Source organism: Egretta garzetta, unplaced genomic scaffold, assembly GCF_000687185.1.
Source record: "Egretta garzetta isolate BGI_Z169 unplaced genomic scaffold, ASM68718v1 scaffold388, whole genome shotgun sequence".
Taxonomy (NCBI): Eukaryota; Metazoa; Chordata; class Aves; order Pelecaniformes; family Ardeidae; genus Egretta; species Egretta garzetta.
Window position 1 is genome coordinate 1 of NW_009260610.1, and position 24,026 is coordinate 24,026.

General features: G+C 37.0%; 1 protein-coding gene across 1 annotated transcript in view; it reads right to left on the reverse strand.

Annotated features, from left to right (window-relative positions):
* Positions 1 to 4,264: 4,264 nt before the first annotated feature.
* Positions 4,265 to 24,026, reverse strand: part of LOC104131677 (E3 ubiquitin-protein ligase parkin-like) — a gene marked incomplete at its 3' end in the record, with an annotated part of 228,958 nt that continues 209,196 nt past the window's right edge. Inside the window, exons 5-6 of the mRNA XM_009644875.1 lie at positions 15,365 to 15,448; positions 4,265 to 4,348 (exon numbers count right to left, since the gene is read on the reverse strand). Coding sequence (XP_009643170.1) covers positions 4,265 to 4,348; positions 15,365 to 15,448 — 168 coding nt within the window. The remainder of the gene's footprint in view (positions 4,349 to 15,364; positions 15,449 to 24,026) is intronic.

The following is a 24,026-nucleotide window of genomic DNA, read 5'->3' on the forward strand; positions in this document are numbered from 1 at the left end:
GCCATTGACTACATTATCTCACACTACTGCATCTTATAAACAGTGCATGCTTATTTTTAGGTCATATTTGTAAAAAAAGAGATTATTTCATAACCTGCACGCACAGAAGCAGAAGACACAAATTAAAGAGTTTACAAACTGTTCCCAAATCAGTTACAGGCACTATTGCTTAGAAATAGCTAGACCAAAAATAGAGTAGACAATTGTTAACCAAAACCTCATACCTTCACATTTTAGAATCTCACACCAGGACACTGAGCATGGATAGTATGGGTGGGAAGCAGATTTTATGTCAAGGTAAATTTTATAGCAGCTTTTAGATCTAACAGAATATATCACATAGTATCAGCCTGCAAAATGACAGTTACTAAAAGCTCAGTAACAGTACTTGCCAAATATGAATGAAGAAATCATGCTATTACATATAAATGCTGCCTGACACTTGAGCAGAGACTCCTGTATAGAATCATAGAATCATTAAGGTTGGAAAAGACCTCCAAGGTCATCAAGTCCAACCGTCAACCCAACACCACCATGCCTACTAAACCATATCCCAAAGTGCCACATCTACACGTTTTTTGAATACCTCCAGGGATAATGACTCCACTACCACTCTGGGCAGCCTGTTCCAATGTTTGACCACTCTTTCAGTAAATAAATTTTTCCTAATATTCAATCAAAAGCTCCCCTACAATAACATGAGGCCATTTCCTCTTGCTCTATTCCTTGTTACTTGGGAGAAGAGACCACCTCAATACAATCTCCTTTCATGTAGTTGCAGAGAGCAATAAGGTCTCAGCCTCCTCTTTCCCAGACTAAACAATCCCAGTTCCTTCAGCTGCTCCACAGAAGACTTGTGCCCTAGACCCTTCACCAGTTTCGTTGCCTTTCTCTGGACACACTCCAGCACCTCCGTGTCTTTCTTGTAGTGAGGGGCCCAAAACTGAACACCATATTCGAGGCACAGCCTCACCAGCGTGGGGTACAGGGGCACAATTGCTTCCCTACTCCTGCTGGCCACACTATCCCTGATACAGGCCAGGATGCCATTGGCCTTCTTGGCCACCTGGGCACACTGCTAGCTCACATTCAGTTGGCTGTCAACCAGCACCTCCAGGTCTTTCTCTGCCATGCAGCTTTCCAGCCACTCTTCCCCAAGCCTGTAGCGTTGCATAGGGTTGTTGTGATCCAATTGCAGGACCCGGCACTTGGCGGTGTTGATCCTCATACAGTTGGCCGTAGCCCATGAATCCAGCCTGTCCAGGTCCCTCTGCAGAGCCCTCCTCCCCTCATGAAGATCAACACTCCCACCCAGCTTGGTGTCACCTGCAAACTTACTGTGGGTGCACTCAATCCCCTCATCCAGATCATTGATAAAGATACTAAACAAAACTGGCCCCAGAACTGAGCCCCGGGGAACACTGTTGGTGACCGGCCACCAATTGGATTTAACTATGTTGACCACAACTCTCTGGGCTTGGCCATCCAGCCAATTTTTTTACCAAGCAAAGAGTAAAACCTGCCTAAGCCATAAGCCACCAGTTTCTCTAGGAGAATGCTGTGGGAGATGGTGTCAAAGGCTTTGCTGAAGTCCAGGTAGACAAAATCCACAGCCTTTCCCTCATCCACCAAGTGGGTCACCTGGTCACAGAAGCAGAACAGGTCAGTCAAGCAGGACCCACCTATCGTGAACCCATGCTGGTTAGGCCTGATCCCCTGGTTGTCCTGCATATGCCTGGTGAACATGCTCAAGGTGAACTGCTCTATAATCTTCCCTGGTACCAAGGTCAGGCTGACAGGCCTGTAGTTCCCTGTATCCTCCTTCTGGCCCTTCTTGTAGATGGGCATCACACTGGCAAGCCTCCAGTCATCTGGGACCTCCCCGCTTAACCAGCACTGCTGACAAACGACAGAGTGGCTTGGCAAGCTTCTCTGCCAGCTCCCTCAGCACTCAGGTAGATCCCATCTGGCCCCACAGACTTATGAGCGTCTGGGTGGCACATCAGGTCACTAATCCTCCTGGATTATGGGGGGCTTATTCTGCTCTCCATGCCTGTCTTCCAGTTCAGGGGCCTGAGTACCCTGGGGATAACTCATCAGGCCATTAAAGACTGAGGCAAAGAAGGCATTAACTACCTCAGCCTTTTTCTCATCCTTGGTGGCAATGTTCCCCCCCTGCATGCACTAAAGGATGGAGAGTCTCCTTGGCTCTTTTTTAGTTAGTGTATTTGTAAAAACATGTTTTTTTCTGTCTTACAGTTTTGGCCAGATTGAGTTTGAGCTGGGCTTTCACCTTTATAATTTACTCTCTGCATGATCTAACAAGATCCCTCTACTCTTCTTGAGTGGCCTGCCCCTTGTTCTAAAGGTCATAAACCATAAACATGCTCTAGGAGAACCTGCTTTAGCAGGGGGGTTGGACTAGATGATCTCCCAAGGTCCCTTCCAACCCTTGTGATTCTGTGATAAATTCTCCTTCCCCCCCCAGAGTCCCAGGAAAAGCTCCATACTGTTCACTAACAAACCGACCTTCATCTGGTTTGGTGGCTGATAGATTATTGCAAGATGTTGCATGCTTAAGTAGAAATCCAAGGTTTCACTCATCAGTAATGAATTTGCAACAGCTGCAGACAGTAGCATGTTATTTATGTCATGGGAAGTGAGCAACAAAAGATTCAGTGAAAGTGTTACTGAAATTCACTAAATTACAAAAAGCTGTCCCCAAACACATTAGACACATTGCCACAGTGCATGCAGAAGTATGTATAAACCAAGCTGTATTTGAAAAAGTAAAAGGAGGTCCAATTTGTGAAACAAGTTACAGAGTAAGCACAATGTTAGGGTTTGGAGTGGATTCTACTGTATCTTCTTGAGTTTGTTTCTCTGGTTTTATATTAGCATTTCATTCATTGGTTTCAATTACTGCTTCCCAATTTGTTTAGGTCCCTGAATGCCTGCAAGTTTTCTAAAACTCTGATAGATCAAATGCACAAAGGGTCTAATCTCCTCCAAATAATTTGCAGAAATGATTTGTGGAGCAACACACAACATTAATAGAGTAACTGTAGCACTGCTGCCACTACTAGGCTCAGGACTATGTTATAGCAATAACTCAGGCCAGTGGGAGTCACATATCTCCTCTCCTTTCCACTTTCTTCCCTGGCATAAAGAATACAATACATTGAATTTGGAGTCCACTTCCCTTTAGTATTCATTCTAGGTGTAACTAAGACTCAAGAAATACATACGTACATACACACACAGAGTGTGAACTGAAAAATAGAACCTTTATATAGATTGTGACAAATATATTGGTCATATTTATCCTATATATGAGTACATATAAAATTAATATCTGGCTTCTCTAAGAAGTCTGTTCTGGTAACATCTGGTTATTTCAGCAATGGCCACACTAGACCGTAGAGCAGTCCATCTAGCCTAGTACCTTGTCTCTAGGAAGTTAACAGTATAACAGTAGATGCCTAGAATGTGTGTTAAAAATACACAAAAAAATCCCAAAACAAATCCAACGCACCAGACAAACCTAAAGAGGTATTTGCCTAGAGTATGTTTCCCAAGCTCCAGCAATTTGTGGCTCAGAGATTTCCTAACAGAAAGGGTTTCTTCACATTTATTTGTTCTCAAGGGATTTTTTGCTTTCATTAGCTTGTCAATTTCTGAAATCACTGTAAGTTCCACAGTACATCATGGTAAGAGTTCTACAGTTTAATTATGTACCATGCAAAGCAGAATCTCCCTGTGGTCGTTTTGAACATCACAATAACTGGAAAACAATGCAGTATCAGGCCAAACCAGGGATGTTATAATCACAAAATGTTAAGTCTTTATAACAGCCAATACAACATGGGTATAAAGTGAGCTCCTTGCTGCAGCGCATCATCATGTTTTTCAGACATCTCAAAGTAAAATCTCTGAATGTAAATGCATCTGTAATATTTTTAAGTTTTAGTTTGTGAATACTGTCTACCATTCAGCATAGTCAATGGGATTTTTGGGTGAGTGATCTAGAGTTTACTCAGATGAACACAGGCTGTGCTCTACTTGCTTTCTATAACATCAGACCCTTGATACTGACAGTCTCAAGGAGGATATGAAAATGATCATTTACATAGCATTATCTGCTTTTTCAGTGAATCCAGGAGCATTGGAAAATTTGAAGATTAAGAAGTCAACAGCTTTTCTAAGGTATCAGTCTTGCCAAAACTCTCACTGATTCCTGTTACAGGACAAGTCTTCAGCTCACCTGAAACTGCCTCTCATCAAATGATGAAGCAGCTACACCATCTGAAGAATTTTCAAGAGCTCTGTCATTGAAGGAGATCTGAAGCTGTGTTCAAAACAACTGCTTACTTTTAAAAGCCAATTCTGAAGGACCAGCAAAACCTGGTAGCTGAGCACAATCATTCAAAGTAATTCTTCATAAGACAGAATAACACACTGGAAAAAAAAAAAAGAATCACAGAAAGCATGCTTAATGCCCATGTTTTCAGATAAGGTTTTCTGGAACTGAATCATAGATGCAAAAAATAATTAGCAAAGGATTGTTTTTTAATTTTTTTTTCTTTCAGTGGCAGTTCAGTTCAAGAACATCAAAGAGCAGAGGATTTGTTTGAGGAAAGCATTATAATGTTCAGCATAGTTTGTTTGATCTTTTACAAGATTGTGACATTTCCCCACATGTGAATAGAAATGGTGGTAGCAATACACACAAGGTGAGCTAAACTTCCCAAGACAATTCAACAGAGTACAAATGCATGAGTTCATCTAGGTTTGCCAGAATGTCTACACAATTCCAGCTCACAAAAGCTATTAGCAACTCTACACTCTGTTGGCAAGATAAGAAAACATAAGAACAGATCCAAAGACCAGGCTTGATTTCAGGTTTAGGGTTTTTTCTGGTGCCAAAAATAATGCATTGGTTAAAAAAAGCTTAAGGAAAAATTCAAAAGAAAAAATCATTTACTATATAATCAATTGTTCTAAATCATACTTATGTTTACTGGTGGTGGGTTTTGATGAAGACACCATTTGTGGCCCACAAAAAATGTTCAATATACTGTGGAAATATTGTATTTCTACACTGGGAAAGAATGCATAAGTATTCTTTTTTTTTCTTCCAGTGAGGATAGGTCTTAATTTTAAAAGCTTTAACTTTTCTTTCCAAGATAAATAATTTAGCTTTTTCATCCTTGTATAGAATTAATTCTATTTTATAATTCAGTTTTTACCTATCATTGATTTTTCTGCACCAAGAAGCAGAATAACATAATTTCTTTATAAAGGAAAAATTGATCTACTCCAGAATGAGGTTACTTTGAGAATATCTGTAAGAAAAAAATTCCAATTAGTTTTCTAAGAGGTAACTGAGAAGAAATGTAGAGTTGAAATAATTTGCAACAATGCAAGGAAGTCAAAAACATTAATGATCTTTAAAGACTAAGAAAAGTCAACTACCTCGTTTCTTCACTAATCAAGTGTTTGAAATAAGCATTTTTAATCTGTAATTGCTGTGAAAGACATTAATTTCAAGGCCTAGAAAAGTTACCGTAATACAGTCACAGCACCTTCATAGGTTATTCCAACATGTTATAGGCACTGGTCCCCCTTTCCGCTCTTCAGAAAATGCACTGGTGGCAAAACACAACAAAGCCACCTATATTTAGAGATTATTTAAAACAGAGAGCTTTACAGAAACAGAACCACGTCATGCCATAGTTTAGCACAGCTTTGTATGAGGCAATCTAGGTAATTATAGGCATGTAAGCCTGACACTAGCTCTGGATAGAATAAATAGTTAATATGGTACCTGATTAATAAAAGAAGGATATGTAATTAATGTCAATCAACAAGGATTTATGGTAACTAGACCCTATCAAACTAACCTGACATTTTTATGAGATTACAAATTCAGTGGAACAATGTAATAGCGATGTTGCAACTTCCCCAGATTTGCGTGTGGCATTTGATATGGCACTGACATTTTGATTAAGAAACTAGAACACTATGAGATCAATGTTGGATGGATTTAGCTGATATGTTTCAAAATCTAATTTCCCACAGTGAATCATTAAATGTCTGTTTTTCAAGGTGGTCTTGCAGTGATCATCTCCTAGCTATATACTATTCAAAATGTTTGTTAATGGTCTGGAAGAAAGCATAAAAGTAATTACTCAAATTTTTTCAGATGGCACAAAATCTGGGGGAGTGGAAAATAATGAAAATAAAAGCCACTGACAAAGCCACATGAGCAGCTCACTTGCATAAAACATGCATTTTAAAACAGCCAAAAATGAAGTCACACCTTTAGAAGTAAGGAACATGCATGCAGGAGGAAAGACTCTGTGCAGCAAGGCAGCCGTTTGAAATGACTGAGGATTTTGGTGGATAATCAGCTGAGTTGGAACCCTCACAATAGCATTATGGTTAAATTATCTAATAAAACTGCTGGATATCAACATAAGTAAACAGACTATATCATCCCTGTAGCTCGCACTGATGGCATCACTGCTGAAACTGTGCCTGGTTCTGATGTGCAAAATTGTTGAAAATACTGAAAATTGGTAAAAATGTAACAGATAACTGAGCAAATTATTACCTCCCAGAGCATTCAAGGAAAAGATAAGGTAGAGCTTAGGTCTCTGGATCAGCTATTTCCCACCCACACATGCCAATTAAATAATTCAAAGTTTCTGCAGTGCAAATGATTCCCTTATTGTGTCTTTCAAGGGTTCATATTTTGTATCTCAGCAGTTCTGGATTCCCATGCAGTTCCATGGGACCAGAGAGGATCCTGAAACGCTAGCACAGATACCAGACTGCCCTAACAAATTATGCTTTAAGATGCAAATGTTCATCATGGAAATAAAGGAGAAAAAAATAAATGAAACAAAGAAATTGGAATATATGGAAAGAAGGTAAAACAAAGTGCTAACATGTCTATGAAAAGTTTTTTGACTATCAAAGACTATACATGCTCAAAATTGCTTGTACAGTTCACAATTTGCAAATGGAATAGTTCAAAGCAACTGTGTACAGGCTTGCATTTGTAGCATTACAGATGTGATATTAGAATAATACATATGCTATTGTGGTTGATTAGAAGGCTCAAAAACATCTTACAGATGACATTTAACACCACCATGAGATTTGTCTTAATATACTGCAAGGTGTTGATTGTTTCAGTCATGCATGTAGGGTCTTGCATTTTTCTAGGAAAATTAGGGTCAAGTGACTGGCTATTAATTTACAATGTAAAATCAATCATTAAGTCAGTACTATGTCTGGTCTGTAGTTATTCTAGTTATTGTAGGAAGTGTATGTACATTAACTGTAGCTATAAACTTCAAAGTTGGATTGACTTTGGCCATGGCTCTGCTTAACTAACCAGGCTTTTAGAGACACTCCTCTTACAGACAATTCAGAAGCTTCTTATGTTATGCAAAGAGAAGCCTGACTGGGGATACCCAAAATTGATTCTCAGCTTCACCATGGAAGTGTAAATCAAGCCAAAGCATTAGATGTGTTTAATAGGACAACTTAACTTAGTGATTAAAAACAGAGCCATTTTAATCTTTAATTTGGTAAATGGATAGGTTTCTGAAGGGATGAGAGTTTAAATAGGCAAACAATTTCAGAGAAGTTTCTTATTTGATAACTCTGGCCACTTTTTAGGCTCTATACCACAAAATAGGAAAGATAAAGTAAAAATACAATGATGGGTCTGGTATACTTGTTATTTAACTTGCATTTATACTTTATTCCTTTTACTTCCACTAGATTTACTTGCCATGCCACTTGGCATAGAAGAATATAACAGTTCTCAAATAGTAAAAGTAGAAGGTCTGGTAAATGAAAAATACTCTGAGACTTGCCTCATATGAAAAGTCAATATTTCTCTTCAAGTCTGGATGAGGCAGCTTTCATCATCTTACTTCACAGATATTAGGTTGTGTTAGTTTTAATCAGCACTCTTGTTCCATCATAGTCACTATGATTTTTTTTTTTTAAAAGCATGGGATATCTGGACTAATCCCTAATGCATAAGGCAAACTAACATGGACAGCAACAAAATAAAAGAAACAGCCAAGAGGTTTCTTGGTATTAAGAAATACCTCAGTTTTTAAAATTACTCATAACAATATTATGATATTGGGAATATTCTATGGCCCCAAGGACAGACAGACATGGTTCCTTTCACAAATAACCAACCACATCACTGTAAACAAAGAACAATGAATAAATAATATAGCCTTCCTATAATGAAATAATAGTTCTTTAGTTTACTATATTCAAATTTTGATAAGATCATTAAATTTATTACTTTACTCTTGATAATCTAGCTGCTACAGAATTTATTTCTGTTCTCAACTGAAACTGATCAAAGCAAAAATGAGAAAAAATGAAACGTTTCATCTGAACAGTGATGTTTGAGAAGAATAGTTTTGGATGCTCAAAAGTGAAAGCATTTCATAAGATGCATACTTGAAGCACTGAAGCTGAACATCATTCCCTTGATTTCTTAGTCCAGCCTATTCCAGATGAGCACAGACCCCCTGTGGAGCAGACCAGATATGAGAAGATGACATAATATTGCTGTCCTCAGTGCTAAACCTCATGACAGTAAACACACAGGAGGACAAATATTCATGCTGTATCTTCAAAAATTTCAATATAATGAAATTGCAAGATTCAAGTTACACAGGAAGAATGTGGGAAAATGACAAGAGAAATTACATAATAAAAAACTGTAACATGCTTCCTCTTGCAAACTTTGTCCCAAACACACACTGCAACAGGGGTGCTACTGTATGGTGGAATGTGGTGGTTAGAAGCCACATGACAACCACATACCAATTGTTTAAAAAAAATTGAGTAAAAATATATAAATGACCAAATTAGAAAATAAGTCTTTGCTCTGCATACAGGAGATTGCTAAAGAGCTTGATTAGAAGGGTATACTGATATTTAAGGAAATCCAATACTTAGAGATGCTTCTATAAGTTCACAGAAGTCTTGTTGCATCTTGTAGAAACAATTTGCTGAAACCCAACATATTTTGGAGACTGGAGAAAACAAAAATGCTATTCAGTTACCATGATGATGAACAGCTGATGCAGTCTTCATTAGGAATAAAGAGTTCAAATAAACAGTATTGAGACACATCACACTGGGATAGAAGTATTTCCATTAAAATAATTTTCGTGTTTCCCTATTCACAATGGCTTAAAACATATCTGATCTATAAACCTGTTTAACCCTTCCATTATTGCTTCTGAGATTTTAAAGTTTACAGCAACTCTTTCTGCACAGCAAGTGAGAATCTCAAGAACACATACACAACATTATCACTTTTTCCACAGGTTTCTAAAGTTCAAACCAATTTTCCCTGTATTTTGCCTTGGAGACACAGCATTGCTTTTCAGAAACTGATGTACATTCACTCGAGTGTGGAACTGATGCGGAGCAGATTCCTATGAAATCACCACTTCAGTGGTAACACCACTGTAAACAGATCTGCCTACCTATAAAAAGTATCATATTATTTCTGTGGCTCTTGATAACGTAAATAGCATGAGCCTTTGAAGGGGAAGAAAGTATAAGAACATTTTTATACACAGAAGTAGAAAAGCCCTCCCCTTCACAATCAGAAATTCACTTCATCAGCTGATAAACAGGAAGTGTTCTATATGTATTTTAGAGAACTACAGAAGTTTGAGCTTAATAAGAACACTTCTTAGTAATATTTTATTTGAATAAGAAAAAGTATTTACTGACTGAATAAAGAGTTTGGTATCAAATGTATTCAGATTACTTGTAAGGATGAACCTGAATCCACCAAAATCATATTATAAATACCTCCCCCCTAAAAAAAAAAAAAATACTAGACCCTCAACAGGATAGCAACTGAAATTTCATTTGAGGTACAGTATCTATAATTTTTGTTCAACTACATGTAATAGCTGTATTTATTCAGCAGAAAGCATATGTTCCTGTTACTGCTATTCTACTGAAAACAAACCCCAAACCCAAGATAGCTCCCATAGCACTCACTCAAGCTTGCAATCAGTTGAGAAATAGCTCGCTTCTGTCCATTTCCCCGAGTTACTGGAACTGATTATTTATAATGCTTGGAGAAAAGCAGCTCTAATTTTAACTCTGTGGTATGGTACATTCTACTTAAATCTACATCACTGATACTACATTTTGCAAAGCTTTTTTTTCCACTGTTTACCTTCTTAGAAAATTTACTGTGATCTCAATATCACAATTTAGTCATTGATCTGGATAAAGTAGCTATACAAAACAGTTCTAAGATTATCTACAAGTCTTACAAATACTAAAGAAATACTGGAAAACATGGAAGCATTACTTCAAATACACCACTGTATCACCTTTGCACTAAATAGGAAAAACTGATTTGTAAAAAGAACAAATTCGCTTCTGTCTCTTTAAAGAAGGAGAATAGGAGCTTGTTCACAAGACACGGCAGTAATCTTTGTTCTTTGGTTATACAGCCATTTGGGAATGTCTAAGAATAGACTGGCTGGCAAAAATGGAGAGCTAAAAGTTTCCTCTAATCTTTTTCTTTGAAAATAAACAAATAAAAATAATAATTTAAAAATAGGCCAATAATGAGAAACCAATACTTCAGTTCATCATTTTATGACATTGAAACTAGAAGTACACTCCTGTAGAAAGGAAAAAATGGCTTTTCAGCTATAGAACAAGATTTACATCTCCCTCTCTTTACAGCAAGCTTTCCGATAACATCTAGGCACAACACAAGTAGCACCTTAGAGATACAGATGAGATTTCTTTATGATATAAAGAGCAGCTCATAAATCACTAATTAACCTCAATTCTCACCTATCAGTAAAGCCTTCATGCACTTTTTCAATGGGTCTGTGAAACTTGAACTATGGTGCTGCTTTGCATTGAACAGAGCAACAATTGATTATCTAGCTAAGTGACCAAAAAAAAAAAAAAAATCAGTTCAAGCTATTCAAGCTGTAACTAAGTTATGCTTATGTTGAGAGCACTATCCACAATTTCAGAGAACCATGACTGTTTCCATAGCCTTTGGGTTGCCCTTTTCAAAGAATACAAAGAATTACAAGAACTCTGAAAGAAAAGCAAATACATCTGAACACCAAGACCCTGGAGCATTGCTGGCACATTCAATCATTTCTCTAGAATAAGTGCCTACCTGCACAGCTACATACAAGTGCTTACGGCTGAAAGTATTTTGAGACAGCCACCAAAAGTGCAAGGTTCTGTCTTATTTAGTAAATGGTCATTTAAAGTATGTCAATCAGTTAATGTCAACTTTTCCATTTTCTAATTAATATAACTGAAGTTTTTTATAAAAATTATTAGTGTTCTACAATTGCAGTAACACAAGTGTCCACAGCAGCTTCACCCTTTTGGAGCTGCAGAAGTTCAGAGTGAATGTATTACTTCTGACAGACTGTAATTAACGTGAAGAAAACCACTGAGCTCTGCTTTGGATACTCTGTTCACTATTTCTCAAAACAATTCATTTTGTTTCATAAAGTAGTCTAACACTAAATCTCTGAAAGAAACAGTGCCTATTACCTTTTCAAAATACATATTTTCTGTTTAGGCCCCCTTTTCACTCATGTTTGTAAGCTTCTGTATTTCTGGATAGAGCACACAACTTCAGGAGCCTATTACCCCAGGCTATGGGGTAACGGACTGTAATTGAAATGAACATGAAGAGAAACTGTGGGGAAGTTCCTCCAGGAAGCACAGGGGACTGATACCCAATGTTCCAGGTTTTTCAATTTCTCAGTCAGCAATCATTCATATTTTAAGATGTTACAATTGCAATATTTACCTTATATGCTTATTTCTCTTGCATTTCTTTTGCTTATAATTATGGACCATAACAAATCACAAAGTACTTTGTGATTCCAACTAGTTTTGAGCTTGGAGTGAAAAAAGAGAAAGCACTTACAACAGATCATATGAAAATTTAAATTCGATTTAGTTTATGTTGAGCAAGCCCACGAAAATTAATCAGATAGATTTCATATATTGAATCACAGTGCATTTATCATTAAGATATTAATTATCTTTTGACAGTCATTTATAAGTTTTATTTAACTAAATTGAAATTTGATTTCTATTGCTTTCTAATGTTGTCAATTACTCTATGTTCATATAACCAAAGGAATTAAAGCCTGTAATTTCTGGCAAGAGACTAATTTTATATCAAAATACATACAAATTATTATTTCAGGAAAAAACACATTGCCTCTTGAAGATACGTTGCAGAAACGGAAACCAATGAAAAACAACATTTAAGCAAAGCATTTATGTCTTGGGGGAGAAATAATGTAGGAATCTTTTCTTAAACAGCAGTATTTGCAGTTTGTTGATAACTGACAACTAACAGTCTCAAAGCTGCTTTGTTATCCATCACTGTAAAGAAGCATGTACACTGTATAGCTATTTAAGACCAACAAAATATCATTGCACAAACTTTGTCATGACAATGCAAGAATGAATATTTAATCACAAAATGTGACTTAATCTCCCAAAGACTGTAACAGCCAAGAAAAGCTTAGAGGTTTCAACTTGTGAATTACTTAAGGTTATTTTTTCCTCTTTTTCAAGGACATACACTACGTTCATGAAAGTTACACAGGCATGAAGTTCATAATTGATTTAAAAAGCCAAAAACCTCTGCTGAAGATGTTTGGTCTAAAAAAAAGGGGAGATGTCACATGTAATGGAAAGGAACTCCCTTTGCAGACAGTTAGTTCTTCCTCCTGATGATAGTACAGAGAAGACACTGGCAAAGAGATGCAAGTGGTCTAGCCAGGTGAGTTAGCTACTGTCTTCCTTTGCTTTTCTGGTGGGGTTTAGCCATCTGGCTGCAGAAGGCCTCAGGAGCCAGCAAGAGGTTTTATGTCCATGCTACATATGGGATTTGGGAACAAATGGATGACTTCGAGTAGGAAGAGTTCTGGGAATAGGCAAAGTACAGATAGCTGGACTGTTTTACCAGAGCAGGAAAGAGTGGCAAATCCCTGGAGGCACATCTGTAGGATCTCTTATTTCTGACTCGAGGCAAGACACAAAACAAAAGGTTCAGTGATTTAAGCCTTTAGACTAGAAGACTCCTCAGGAAGCAAAGATGTGTTTTCACAGTGATTGAGACTGAAAAACCCACCCCAAAACACAGGAAGGATGCCTTTCAGGGACTAGAGGACCTCAACAATTCACTGGTTTAAAGATCTGGTGCAGGGCTACCTACCACATAGGTAGATAGGTAAATCTGACTAATTTTTTAGTGACTTATTTTTTCTTGACTAGATCAACATTGCTGGCAATTCTTGTTCAAGATCACAAAAAGGAGGCTTGTTCTTGCATCCCAGTCTGGTTAGGTACTAACACCATTGGATACAGTGGTTTGTAACTGGTAGAAAGGGAAAATGCTTCAGTTTAGAAATAGAGGAACAACACATTTCTCGGATAACAGCCTCATACCTGAAGTTCAGGTGGTCTGAAGCTGCATTTGCAACACATCTGCCTAAAATAGGACATCTCCTGATTTCTGTTCAGTGATGCCTTACTGAAAGATAACATTGATCCTCGGCTCTACTAAGTATGAAAGTTGCCAGAGGCACTGGCAGTGACTGGAGTCACGGAACTTAGCTGACTAGGTATTGGTTGTTTGCCACAGCATTAGCCAGTTAAGATTTAAGTTTTATGGTTAGTGCTTTTTTTCCTCCACAAACCCAGGATGTTATATTCCTCCATTTTCTGCTTTAAAAAAAAAGATTCAATGAGGGAATGGTTTGTAGCTCAGGAGGCAGGATTGCCAAAAGCGGTGTTATTTCAGCACCTTTTTCACAGACAGATTGGATAACAAAAGCTGTAAGTTGGTAGCTGCAGATCAGTCAGATATGTTCTGGGAATCCCAATAGCTGACAAGACTGAGAATCTTAATCACATGTTTTTGTCTACAGGGGTTCAAAGCTGGATATCTGCCAAGGAGACTCCTGTCCTTGCCAACAGCAAGCTTTATCTTCTATTTTCCTGCATCATCTTTAAAGAAAGGAGGGAAAATGGTAAGGGCTTCTCCCCAGCGACAGTAGGTGAAGTCAGGCAGTCAACCGTCTTACAACTAGAGTAGCTCCTGTAGCATAACAGGCAGACTACAGCCAATCTGCCCAGAGGCAAAACAGTGCTTCTCCCCACCCCCAACACACCTAACAGCTCAGTACTGCTGAGAGACTAGGACACGTCTAACACCTGACACTTTCAAGAGAGTGCTTCAGCCACTACTACAAGGAGCATGCTGAGAAGCAGAAGCCCAAAAGCTACAAGAGCTCAGTTTCTGCTGGCTGTGCATGGAGACAGCCATAAGTCCCATGCTGTTAAAAGAAAAAGTATTTGGTGTCTAAAGTTAGATAAAAATATTTCCTGACACCATCTGTGGCCAAGGAGGACACACCTATGGAACTACATGGACACGCCACTTCAGAATTGTCTTGTTAGGGGAAGACAAAGAAAAGACTGCACCAGAGCAGGTGAGTGCCTCTGAAAAAAGACACTAATATTGTCCCAATCCACAAATCTTTGACAAATAGAATCCTTTCATATGTACAAAGTTTTATATTTGTCTTTAAAAGCTGTGTCCAGAAGGAACACCTCGAATTAAGCTTTTTCCTGAGAAGGAAGTACCTATAAGACCTCTTTAGTATTGCATACTATTGAACAATATCTAATGCATGAAAAGATGTAAGCATACATGAATAATATTTTGAGAAAATCTTCATTAAGAATTTAAGATGTCTATGCTGCTTCTCACTCAAGGCTTTTCATAGATGTCACTTTGAGAAACACTTAATGATGAGAATGTGGGAGAACAGACTGTAATCAGCGTGAAGAATCTGCTTCTGTGGACAAATCCAAAAATCTGATATGAAAGATCCAATATGCAAGATAACATAGAAATTTGAAGTTTTCAGAGCACTGATATATACACAAATAATTATAAAATAAGCATTGACATAAATGTTTAAGTATTACGTTCTGCATTTAACTATGCATACTTGAATATCTAAGAGTTCTACTTCAGTGAAGATGACGACATGAAAGAGGAAATCATTTTATTTCAAGCAGCAACTGACCAAGTTCCTCCCTTTTCCTTAAGATCAGAGATACATTATCTGATGTTGAACAGCTCTTTTGAAGTGTACCATACATGTCAATTTACATTCATTTCTGCAATTCTAATATGGTTAGAACTGCTACAAACAGTTATTCTTGTAAGTGACACAGTACTTGGAAAAACATGACAAAATCTTACCGCTATGTTTCCATCACACCTTTGGGACTGGCAAACACCTCTTATTCTGTTGGGAATCAGCACATCATCCCAGCAAGATGGACCCTTCAAAACAAAACCAAAGCATATGAAGGCTTTAATCTACTTAATAAGTAAACACACAAAAGTTGGGTTTGTTGCCTCTTTTCCTACCCTCATTTCTTTTAGATTTTAGCCAGACAATTTTATCATGTTTACACTGAAAAAGTGTAATCAGGTTGTATGACAATATTCATCAGTAAAGCTCAGTCACTGAGAGGACATACAGCCCCTCCACCCTAAGGTCAGTGTCATGAACAGGATTCAAATGGGAGGTACAATTTCTCAGCTTAAGACAGGGACTGACTAAGGTATGATCAAAGAGCTACAAAGACTCATCTTCTGGTTCAACACTGTTTACATCTTGGCCTGCAGCTAACTACAGGGAAAAGGAAAAAAACACAACAGTTGGAAGTAGAATACACAGTTAAAAAAACTGGAGTGTAACACAAAGACTAGTTTAAATTGCTTTTCTCTATTTTGTTGTTTAAGTATTAAATGGCTCTAACTTTACTGAAATCTGTTTGTTCTCGTGGGCTGCTAATATGAATTTTGATAGTGTTTTCTGTAAACAAATTAGACTTCTTGCTACCAGATAAAGTCTTTACCTAACTATAATACAACGTAATGAAAATGTGAAGTGAGGATTCCTGGACATTTGCATTAGCTGTGAGATTTGATAGTCATTCTTAATAAAGAAAACCAACATAAAAACCCAGAAAGAAAATGAATAGAAAAGTTTGCTAAGGATTTTCTATGATTTTTTGAATATGAACAGTTCATTTATGAATATACTACAAAACACAGTAAGTCTAAAGATTACAAATCAGCATTATTAATATTTCACAACTGCAAAATAGTGTGGTTAACAGAATGATCTATCAAAGAATATGTATATATATAGCATGTATAGGAGCATTTATAAAAATGTTTCCCCAGCACATAAAAAGTTTGAATGACATTAGCACAATTCTTTCTTTTAATATTAATCGCACACCAATTAAAATTTAATTTGTAGACAAAAGTTAACCTGAGAAATAGATATGAAGTTTATAGCTATCCATATATATAGCAGAAAAAAGTAACTAAGAAGGTATCAAAAATTAAAGTATTTGCTACTTGGATTACTCAGTGCTTCAGATGGTGTTGCTACTCGGGAATAACAGGAAAAATTTACCCAAAAGGGAAATTATGGCAGTCAAGAGGTTTAACAGCATTAGTGAAATCAGTGATTATTTAAATCATAGCTGGATTAGAAAGTAATCTAGTACCACATCCAGACCCATCTCCTTTTTACTTCTGTATAAGGCATTGCTTCAGCATAGTGCAGACATGGCTGAGACCTTTGAGCTAACTTACTAGTAGGAACTATTCTACTGTAGTAAAACTATAAAAGGTTCATCCAGCCTACCTGAAAAGTTGAGTAAAACAGCTTAGTCTGCGCTGAACCCTCTCTCTACTGTCATAGCTGAAGTGCTGATATTTGAGATAGGTAAAATGAGCTCAAATATGTAAGTTGTTTTGCAGGCAGTCACAGGGTGACTACTGGTGGATTTGACTCTTTGGGAGAAAACCAGCTGCAGTATAGTGTAGTTAGTATAAAGCAGAATGATAGAATCATTTGGTAGAAAAGACCTTTAAGATTATTGAGTCCAACTGCAAAGTAATAATACTTTAACTTGAAATTGTGGAAAAACCCTTGAATTTATTATTTAAAACATAAAAAAATCAAATTTGCATCAATTATTGCAGTGTATTTTGACCTCTTACAAAGTTTTAGCATCCTTGAGATTCCGTAGTAAGAACAGCAGAGCCTCCTTCAGGTGTTGCATAAAGAAGCACCTCCTCTTAACTGTTTTCAACACAGAAATTAAGCTTCATTTGATGCTCCCCCACTTATTTATTTTACCCCATGTCACCAAAGATCACACAGACAGCTAGCATACCTCTCACAGCAGTTTACTTTCCAGAAGTAAACTTGGCATTCCTCGTATAGCTACTGTTCCTTACCTTTGATCAACTTTTTACTCTTCCAATTCTACTTTGTCTTTTTAGAGTATGAGAAACTTCACGCAGTATACAAGACTGACTTATGTACTGGACTAGTGAAACGGAAGATGGTGTCTCTGAATTTTTTACTTTCTTTCCTAAATAATTATTAAAACGCAATTTACTTTGCTGCTAGTTGTTAAGCACCAAGGCAGCATTTTGGTGGAATTATCTATCATAGCTCCTAGATCTCATTCCTGAATGTAACAGAATCAATCATGTATATATCGGGTTTATCTTCCTAGTGGACATCACTTGAATATTAACATACATTGAATTCCATCTGCCACTTCACCAGCAGATGAAGTGTGCTTCCTAAGATCCACAGAGGGGCTTCTAGTAGGTACTTGCCAGGTTCCTCCACACTGAACACACCTGCTTGTTCCCAAGGATAAGCCAGCTGTATGCCTCATCCTATCCAAATGTTTCTTTTATATAGCAATCAGCTAGTGGACTTGTACACGTTCTGTTCCTGTTGTACTTTAAAAGGACTCAGTAAGTTTTTCTGCTGTATGCAAGTTAAACTTTTTTTACTTGCCTAATTGTATTTTTATATTTAAGGTGCCAGAATTATGAGTTTTTGTTTGCTGGTGTTTTAATTTATCTTGCTGATCATTTTACCCATTTTTCTGAAAGATGTAGCCTTGATTCTAATAACCTCATTTTTTTTTCTTCTGCCCCACTCCCACAATTTAGTCATGCTAGCTTTCTTTCAGTCCTCAAATTCTGTGCACATAAACTTCAATTCCAGTATAATTTCCACGTCTCCTCCAAAGATTTAACTGGTTTTAGCTGCCCCTTCTAGCTTCTTCTCAACAACCACCCTTACTTATATGTAGCTTCTCTTTTTTAAAGTTAAGCACAATACTTGTCTTGCTCAGATTTTGGGAAGTTGCCGAAAATAAATATATTAGTCACTGTTAGAGAATAGGTCTTTGTTACTAACATTATAAGCCAGATCCTCCACATTACTTTCTCTTGCAGGTTCTTTGATCAACTCTGCCGTAACACATCCTGACAGCATCTAAAAGGTTACTCTTGGGATCGTGGTTTGATATGATACTTACTTAAAAGTAATTTAAATATCCTGTTATCATTGTTTTTCCTACATTTTCAAGCTTTTGATTTTCCCCAGCACTGTAGACTCACTATCATCATCCAGTCAAATGGCTGTTCATAGGAGTCATTTTTTCCCTTTTCAGGCCTGGAATTTACACAGTATCCTTATAGAGTGAACTCACTGACTTTTAAAGACATGGAAATGTTAACTTTCTAGTCTTATTTAACACCTATCCTTCCTTCATATTCAAATTTGTTTGTATACATTTATTAGAATGTATACTTTTCCAATTTAGAAGAATTCAGAAGGTTTGGATAATCCTCACATAATTTACACTTAGGAAGAGAATACTAGAAAGAAAGGGTGTGAAATAAGAAGTAAATGTGCTTTATAAAATTTGGAGATAGGTTTTTTATGAGTGTTCCTCCGTAAAACCCCAAACGCAACCACTTTTCCCTGATCCTGATAACATCAACAGTAAATCTTCCTGTTACTTCATCCCTGCATGATTTATATGAGACTCAAAATTAATGATGCTATGCTAGCATACACACAAAAATAGAGTCACAAGACTGCTACACAATAACATAATTTAAAACAGTCTCATAGAAGCAGTTCCACAGGTACATGTTATCTCTGGTACTAATTATCTTGATTTTATAAGAAGGAAATATAGCTAAAATTTTTAGATTAATGAATCCTTTAACTTCAAAGTTATTTCAGGAGAAAACTCCCAAGTATTTGTTAGTTTGCAGGTCTAGGCCCATAATCACAAAAGTGCAAAAAGGCATAGCAATTCTTGAGAGAAAGAAAACATGCATAGGACTATTTATAAGGTTGAGTGAAATTCTAGAAGAATGCACATTTAAAACAGATAAAAATCACTACATTGATTACAGCACAGTCTTATAGTAGTTAAGAATCAAGCAGCTGATTTGCAAAATATAATCAAGAAAGCATCCTTAAAGAAACCAGAACAGAAAGGAATTGATGCAATATCAACTACTGTTAGTTAGAATTCAGCTGCTACAACTAGCACTGGATGGGGTCTAAATATGCTTTATATAGCTATATCTTTTTATTTATTAATAGTTACAACAGTTGTATGAATTCTGTGGTCACCTTTTAAGGTCTTATCTACAAGGGAAAGCTAGCATGCTATATGGCACAGTGTGAACTTACAGTGCTCTCGCTCTCTGCAGTAATTTCCTCATGACATTTCTCATGCACACAAGAGTATTTTTCACACGAAGCAGCTCTGTTTGAAATAAGAGTATGTCTTCTTCCACTTAAGGCATGCTAAAAGCCTATACACACAGAACTAGTAGCACAGTCCCACACTATCAGCAGCTACTCAGCTGTTCACTCACACCGTAGGCAACAGCTTCCTATTTTTTCCCTTCATAAAACCCCCACCCTATCCAACAGTTCTTTACATTAACTATTATGATGGGCATATTACCCATAAAAAAAAAAAAAAAAAGAGTCAGATGCATTTAACTGTTTTGACAACATTACCCAGACTGAACTTTAAGTCAACAGCATTTTCTTTTTGTTCTAGAAAGCCTCAGATCAAGTTCTTAAGGGACAAATTAATCCAGCCAGAAAAATTCAAGATGGACTTGCAGAATATCAGGTTTGTACATGCCTGGTAGTGAGGCGTAGATGGAAAAAGTAACAAAAAATAAGCTCCAAACAAAAAAACTCTGCAAAATTCTATGCCTCACTTTCCAAATTTGTAAGAAGAGGAAAATCTCCTTTCCCACATAAGCACTTGTCATTCTTCAGGGTCATAATTTATTATTAATGATAACGTAAAACACTTCTAAAAGATTTAGCGTGCTTGAGAATTTTAGTTCTCCACCATCAAATAAAAATAGCAAAAAAGACATTTGTCCTTGAAAAACACTGTGTATTCAAAATGTTAATGTTTCTTTAGCAACAGCACTACTAAATGCCATTGCTATAATTGTGTCAAAATAAAGTTAGGAATTCTGGCAAGATAAACACTTTGAAACGCAATTTTTGTATCATTCTTTCTTGAGTCTAAGAAAAGCCTGTCAAACTGCAGGCCAACCAATCACTTGTGGTGTTGTAACGCTGCACGCTGTAGTGTTCGTAATTATTAGTTTGCATTAATCAAGAACACACTGTGAGAAGAACAAAGCCTTCTGATTGCAAGATTAAAGCAACTGCCCCTCTTGTACACAGCCAAATGGCTCACAGAGAAAGCTATGCATTAAAATGGTTGTGTCAGAATTTTCCAGTGTGTAAATGGGAAAATGACAAAATAAACAAAGAACACAAGTATAACATTGAATAGAAAAATTATGCCAAACATAGTCAAGTATTTCCCAAATAATCAAGGTATGGAAATTTTTATGCTTTGGGTGTATGGCAGTTGTTCCTTCCTTTCTGGGGGGAAAGACACAAAAAAAGTGGCAAACTGCATATTAAATTTGAACTGAAGCTCCTATGAAGTGTATGAAGAACAGGGAGGACCGAGCTGTTTTTTCTATGTAGGAGGGAAGTACTGGAAACCTATGTATATTCCACCGGTATATTGTACTGGTCCCCAATACAGCAGGTAGTACATTCTACTTTCAGCGTACTTTCCATCCAGTAACTAAGATCTGATTTTGTACTGTAGAACCACACCTGAATTTTGGTCAATGACCACTTAAAAAAAACCCTCTCAGAACAGAAATAGTATCTAGAGATCTCAGATGACAAATTATTCAAAATGCAGTTGCTGACAGAACTGTTGACCTGTGAAGTCAGGGAAAGGTCAGAAGCAGAGGTCAGCAATAGAAACCAGTGATTCATCAAAGACTTTGAATCATTTAAAAGGCTGGAAACTATCCATGTATTCAATGCTTTGTATTTTCCCTGCTTTATATTCTCCCCCAGTGAACAATATGCAGCAGAATATCATTAGAACACATCTTTGTACCTGCTAATATCTACATGAGACATAAATCATTAAAATGTTGAGCAAATGACCCAACCAAGGGACAAGTATTAACGCAGAAGGATTTTTAAAGAATGTAAGAAAAAATTTCAGGTACTTGAGAGGGTTTAAAAAAAAAAAATAAGCATGCAAGCCACTGAAAAAGTGCTAAATCTAATGTAAGCCACGTGAGCGCTCAAGACTCCTCTGCAAAATTATGACTATTGACCCATCTACATGAGAGTATTTGAAGAGCTAACCATTGCTCGGTGACCCCTCAGCATGATTTTGTATCTTGCAGCAGTAAGACAAAAAAGCTCCCCAAAATGGTAGGATTACTTAGTAAAAATGTATTTCCTTTTTCCCCACTCTGTAATAGGGATATCTACACCAAGCTGCCACAATTCACTGCTTCCAGTGCCAGCACACTGACAACTCCCCAGACACAGTAGGAAGCAAGACATATTCCGATATTAAACACATATATGCAAACACAGCTTAACATGGACAATGAATATTACACGAACAGCAGTAGAGCCTACCTACCATCACAAACCTAAGCCATCCTAGCACAGCTTTTTGCTGTTGTTTTCTCCTCTCTTCTCAGTGCAAGTTTGAGCCTGCTTTCATAATAAGAGTGTTTCAGCTTAGAAAAACAATTTTATAAGGGAACACACATTTTTCCTACAACAGCATAGACATTTCTACTAAGTAATCAGAGCTGCTTCCCTCAGTGCCACCCAACTACAGCTTCTCTGCTTCTGTAAAACCCAGCACCTTCTAAGACTTTTACTGTTATTATGCTATCTCTCTAATATTTCAGTGCAAGTGAGTTGCAAGATGACTACAGCCAGTCAGATCCCGGAGGCTCATGAATGTCTCAGAACTAATGGTTAAAGCTGGAGAAGGGTCAGCAGTTGATAAGCCCCCAAGGAACAGGGCAAAGGCTAGAGTCTGAAAAGAAAGAACTAACCGGATTTTTTCTTGGCTAGACAAACTGGTCTTAATTAAGCCTGATGTTACTATTGTAAAACTGTGCATTCATACTTTTTCTCAGCATCTCTAATGCAGAACATGATTTGCTCTTCACATTCCACACTTGTCATTAGAGTGGCATTGCTGAATGCTAGATTATTTCTTCTGAGCATAGTATGGATATAACACATTCAAATAAAAGCTTTCATCCTACTTTATTAGTGTAGTAATAGAGTTGAAAAACTAAGACTTTTAGATACACTGATTCATGTTTTATAAGTTCCTAACAGGCTTAATTTAGGAGCACAATCTGATCATCTTTTGAAACACTTACTAAATAAAATCTAGCTGTTACGTGAGCAATACTCAATTAGACTCAGCAAAAAAGATTCATATGGCACATTTCTAATAACAAAGAGATTGGAGATCTCATTTCAATTCCCATGAAATAAATCTATCTGAATCATAACATTCATGTGAAGTTCCATATTTATTTCAGCATTCTTTATCTTGACAATTATGACTACAATTAGACTGTCATCCAGTAAGACACTTGCTAGATTTCTACTGAATGCTCAGATATCATATAGATATTATTTTGTTCCTAAGTAAAACTCCATGAACAGCAGTATCCAGTTTAGCACAAAATACATTTCTCCTAATTCCCAAAGCACAGCCTAACAGCATCCACCACCAGAGAAAGAGGGTAAAAGTAAAGTTTATAAAGAGATTACTACTGATTTAGCCGGGAAGTGCTTGCTAGCCTTTTACAGATGTTCTATTTACAATACTTGAAAATTTGTTATGTTAGATAATCTACTGCAGGAAAAAACTGCCAGATTGGCAACCTTTATGGTCAAAATCCTATGCTTAGCCACAAAGCCTATCACAACGGCAGAGGTAATTAAAGCTTACCCACAGTTTACACGGACCTGCAAAGGCCACTTCTCACAGCAAGAGAGTAATTTTCATTCCAAAGCTAGTTATTTTTTTATTTTCTGCCAAGACTGATACCAACTGACTAGAACAGAGGTGATAGAATACACAGATATAAGAGGCAACCCATAATTTATTAAATAACACAGTGGAGTTCTCTCTTACACCCCACATTTTAATAAATGCTACTGTGAATGACACAACTGTCATATCAAAGCAGCAGGGAGAGCATCTCCTATGCACACTTTGCTGTTGGTAACACTAACCAATCTACCACAGACTGACTCTGACATGGAATCTCCCATACAGCAGGGATCACAGAGTGGGAAAGACTACTAAATTAGTATTGGGGCTAGTTTTAAAGGGGTTTGTGGAATAGGAGTGGGAGGACTGAAGTTAACCGCTTAGTCTACACAACACATTAAAGAATCCATCAGAAGAAATCTTATGGTTATTATTGACTTTGGTCATTAGAGAAATCAATAAAGCACATGGACAGCTTTATTCATATAAGAAATAATACCAAAGTAGAGTTAATAAAATGTTTTTGGTCTTTGTGGAATTGAACCTACTGGTTTGATTTATAGTGGTATCTTATGGATAAAATTTTCCTTTCAGAGCACCCAGCCTAATTA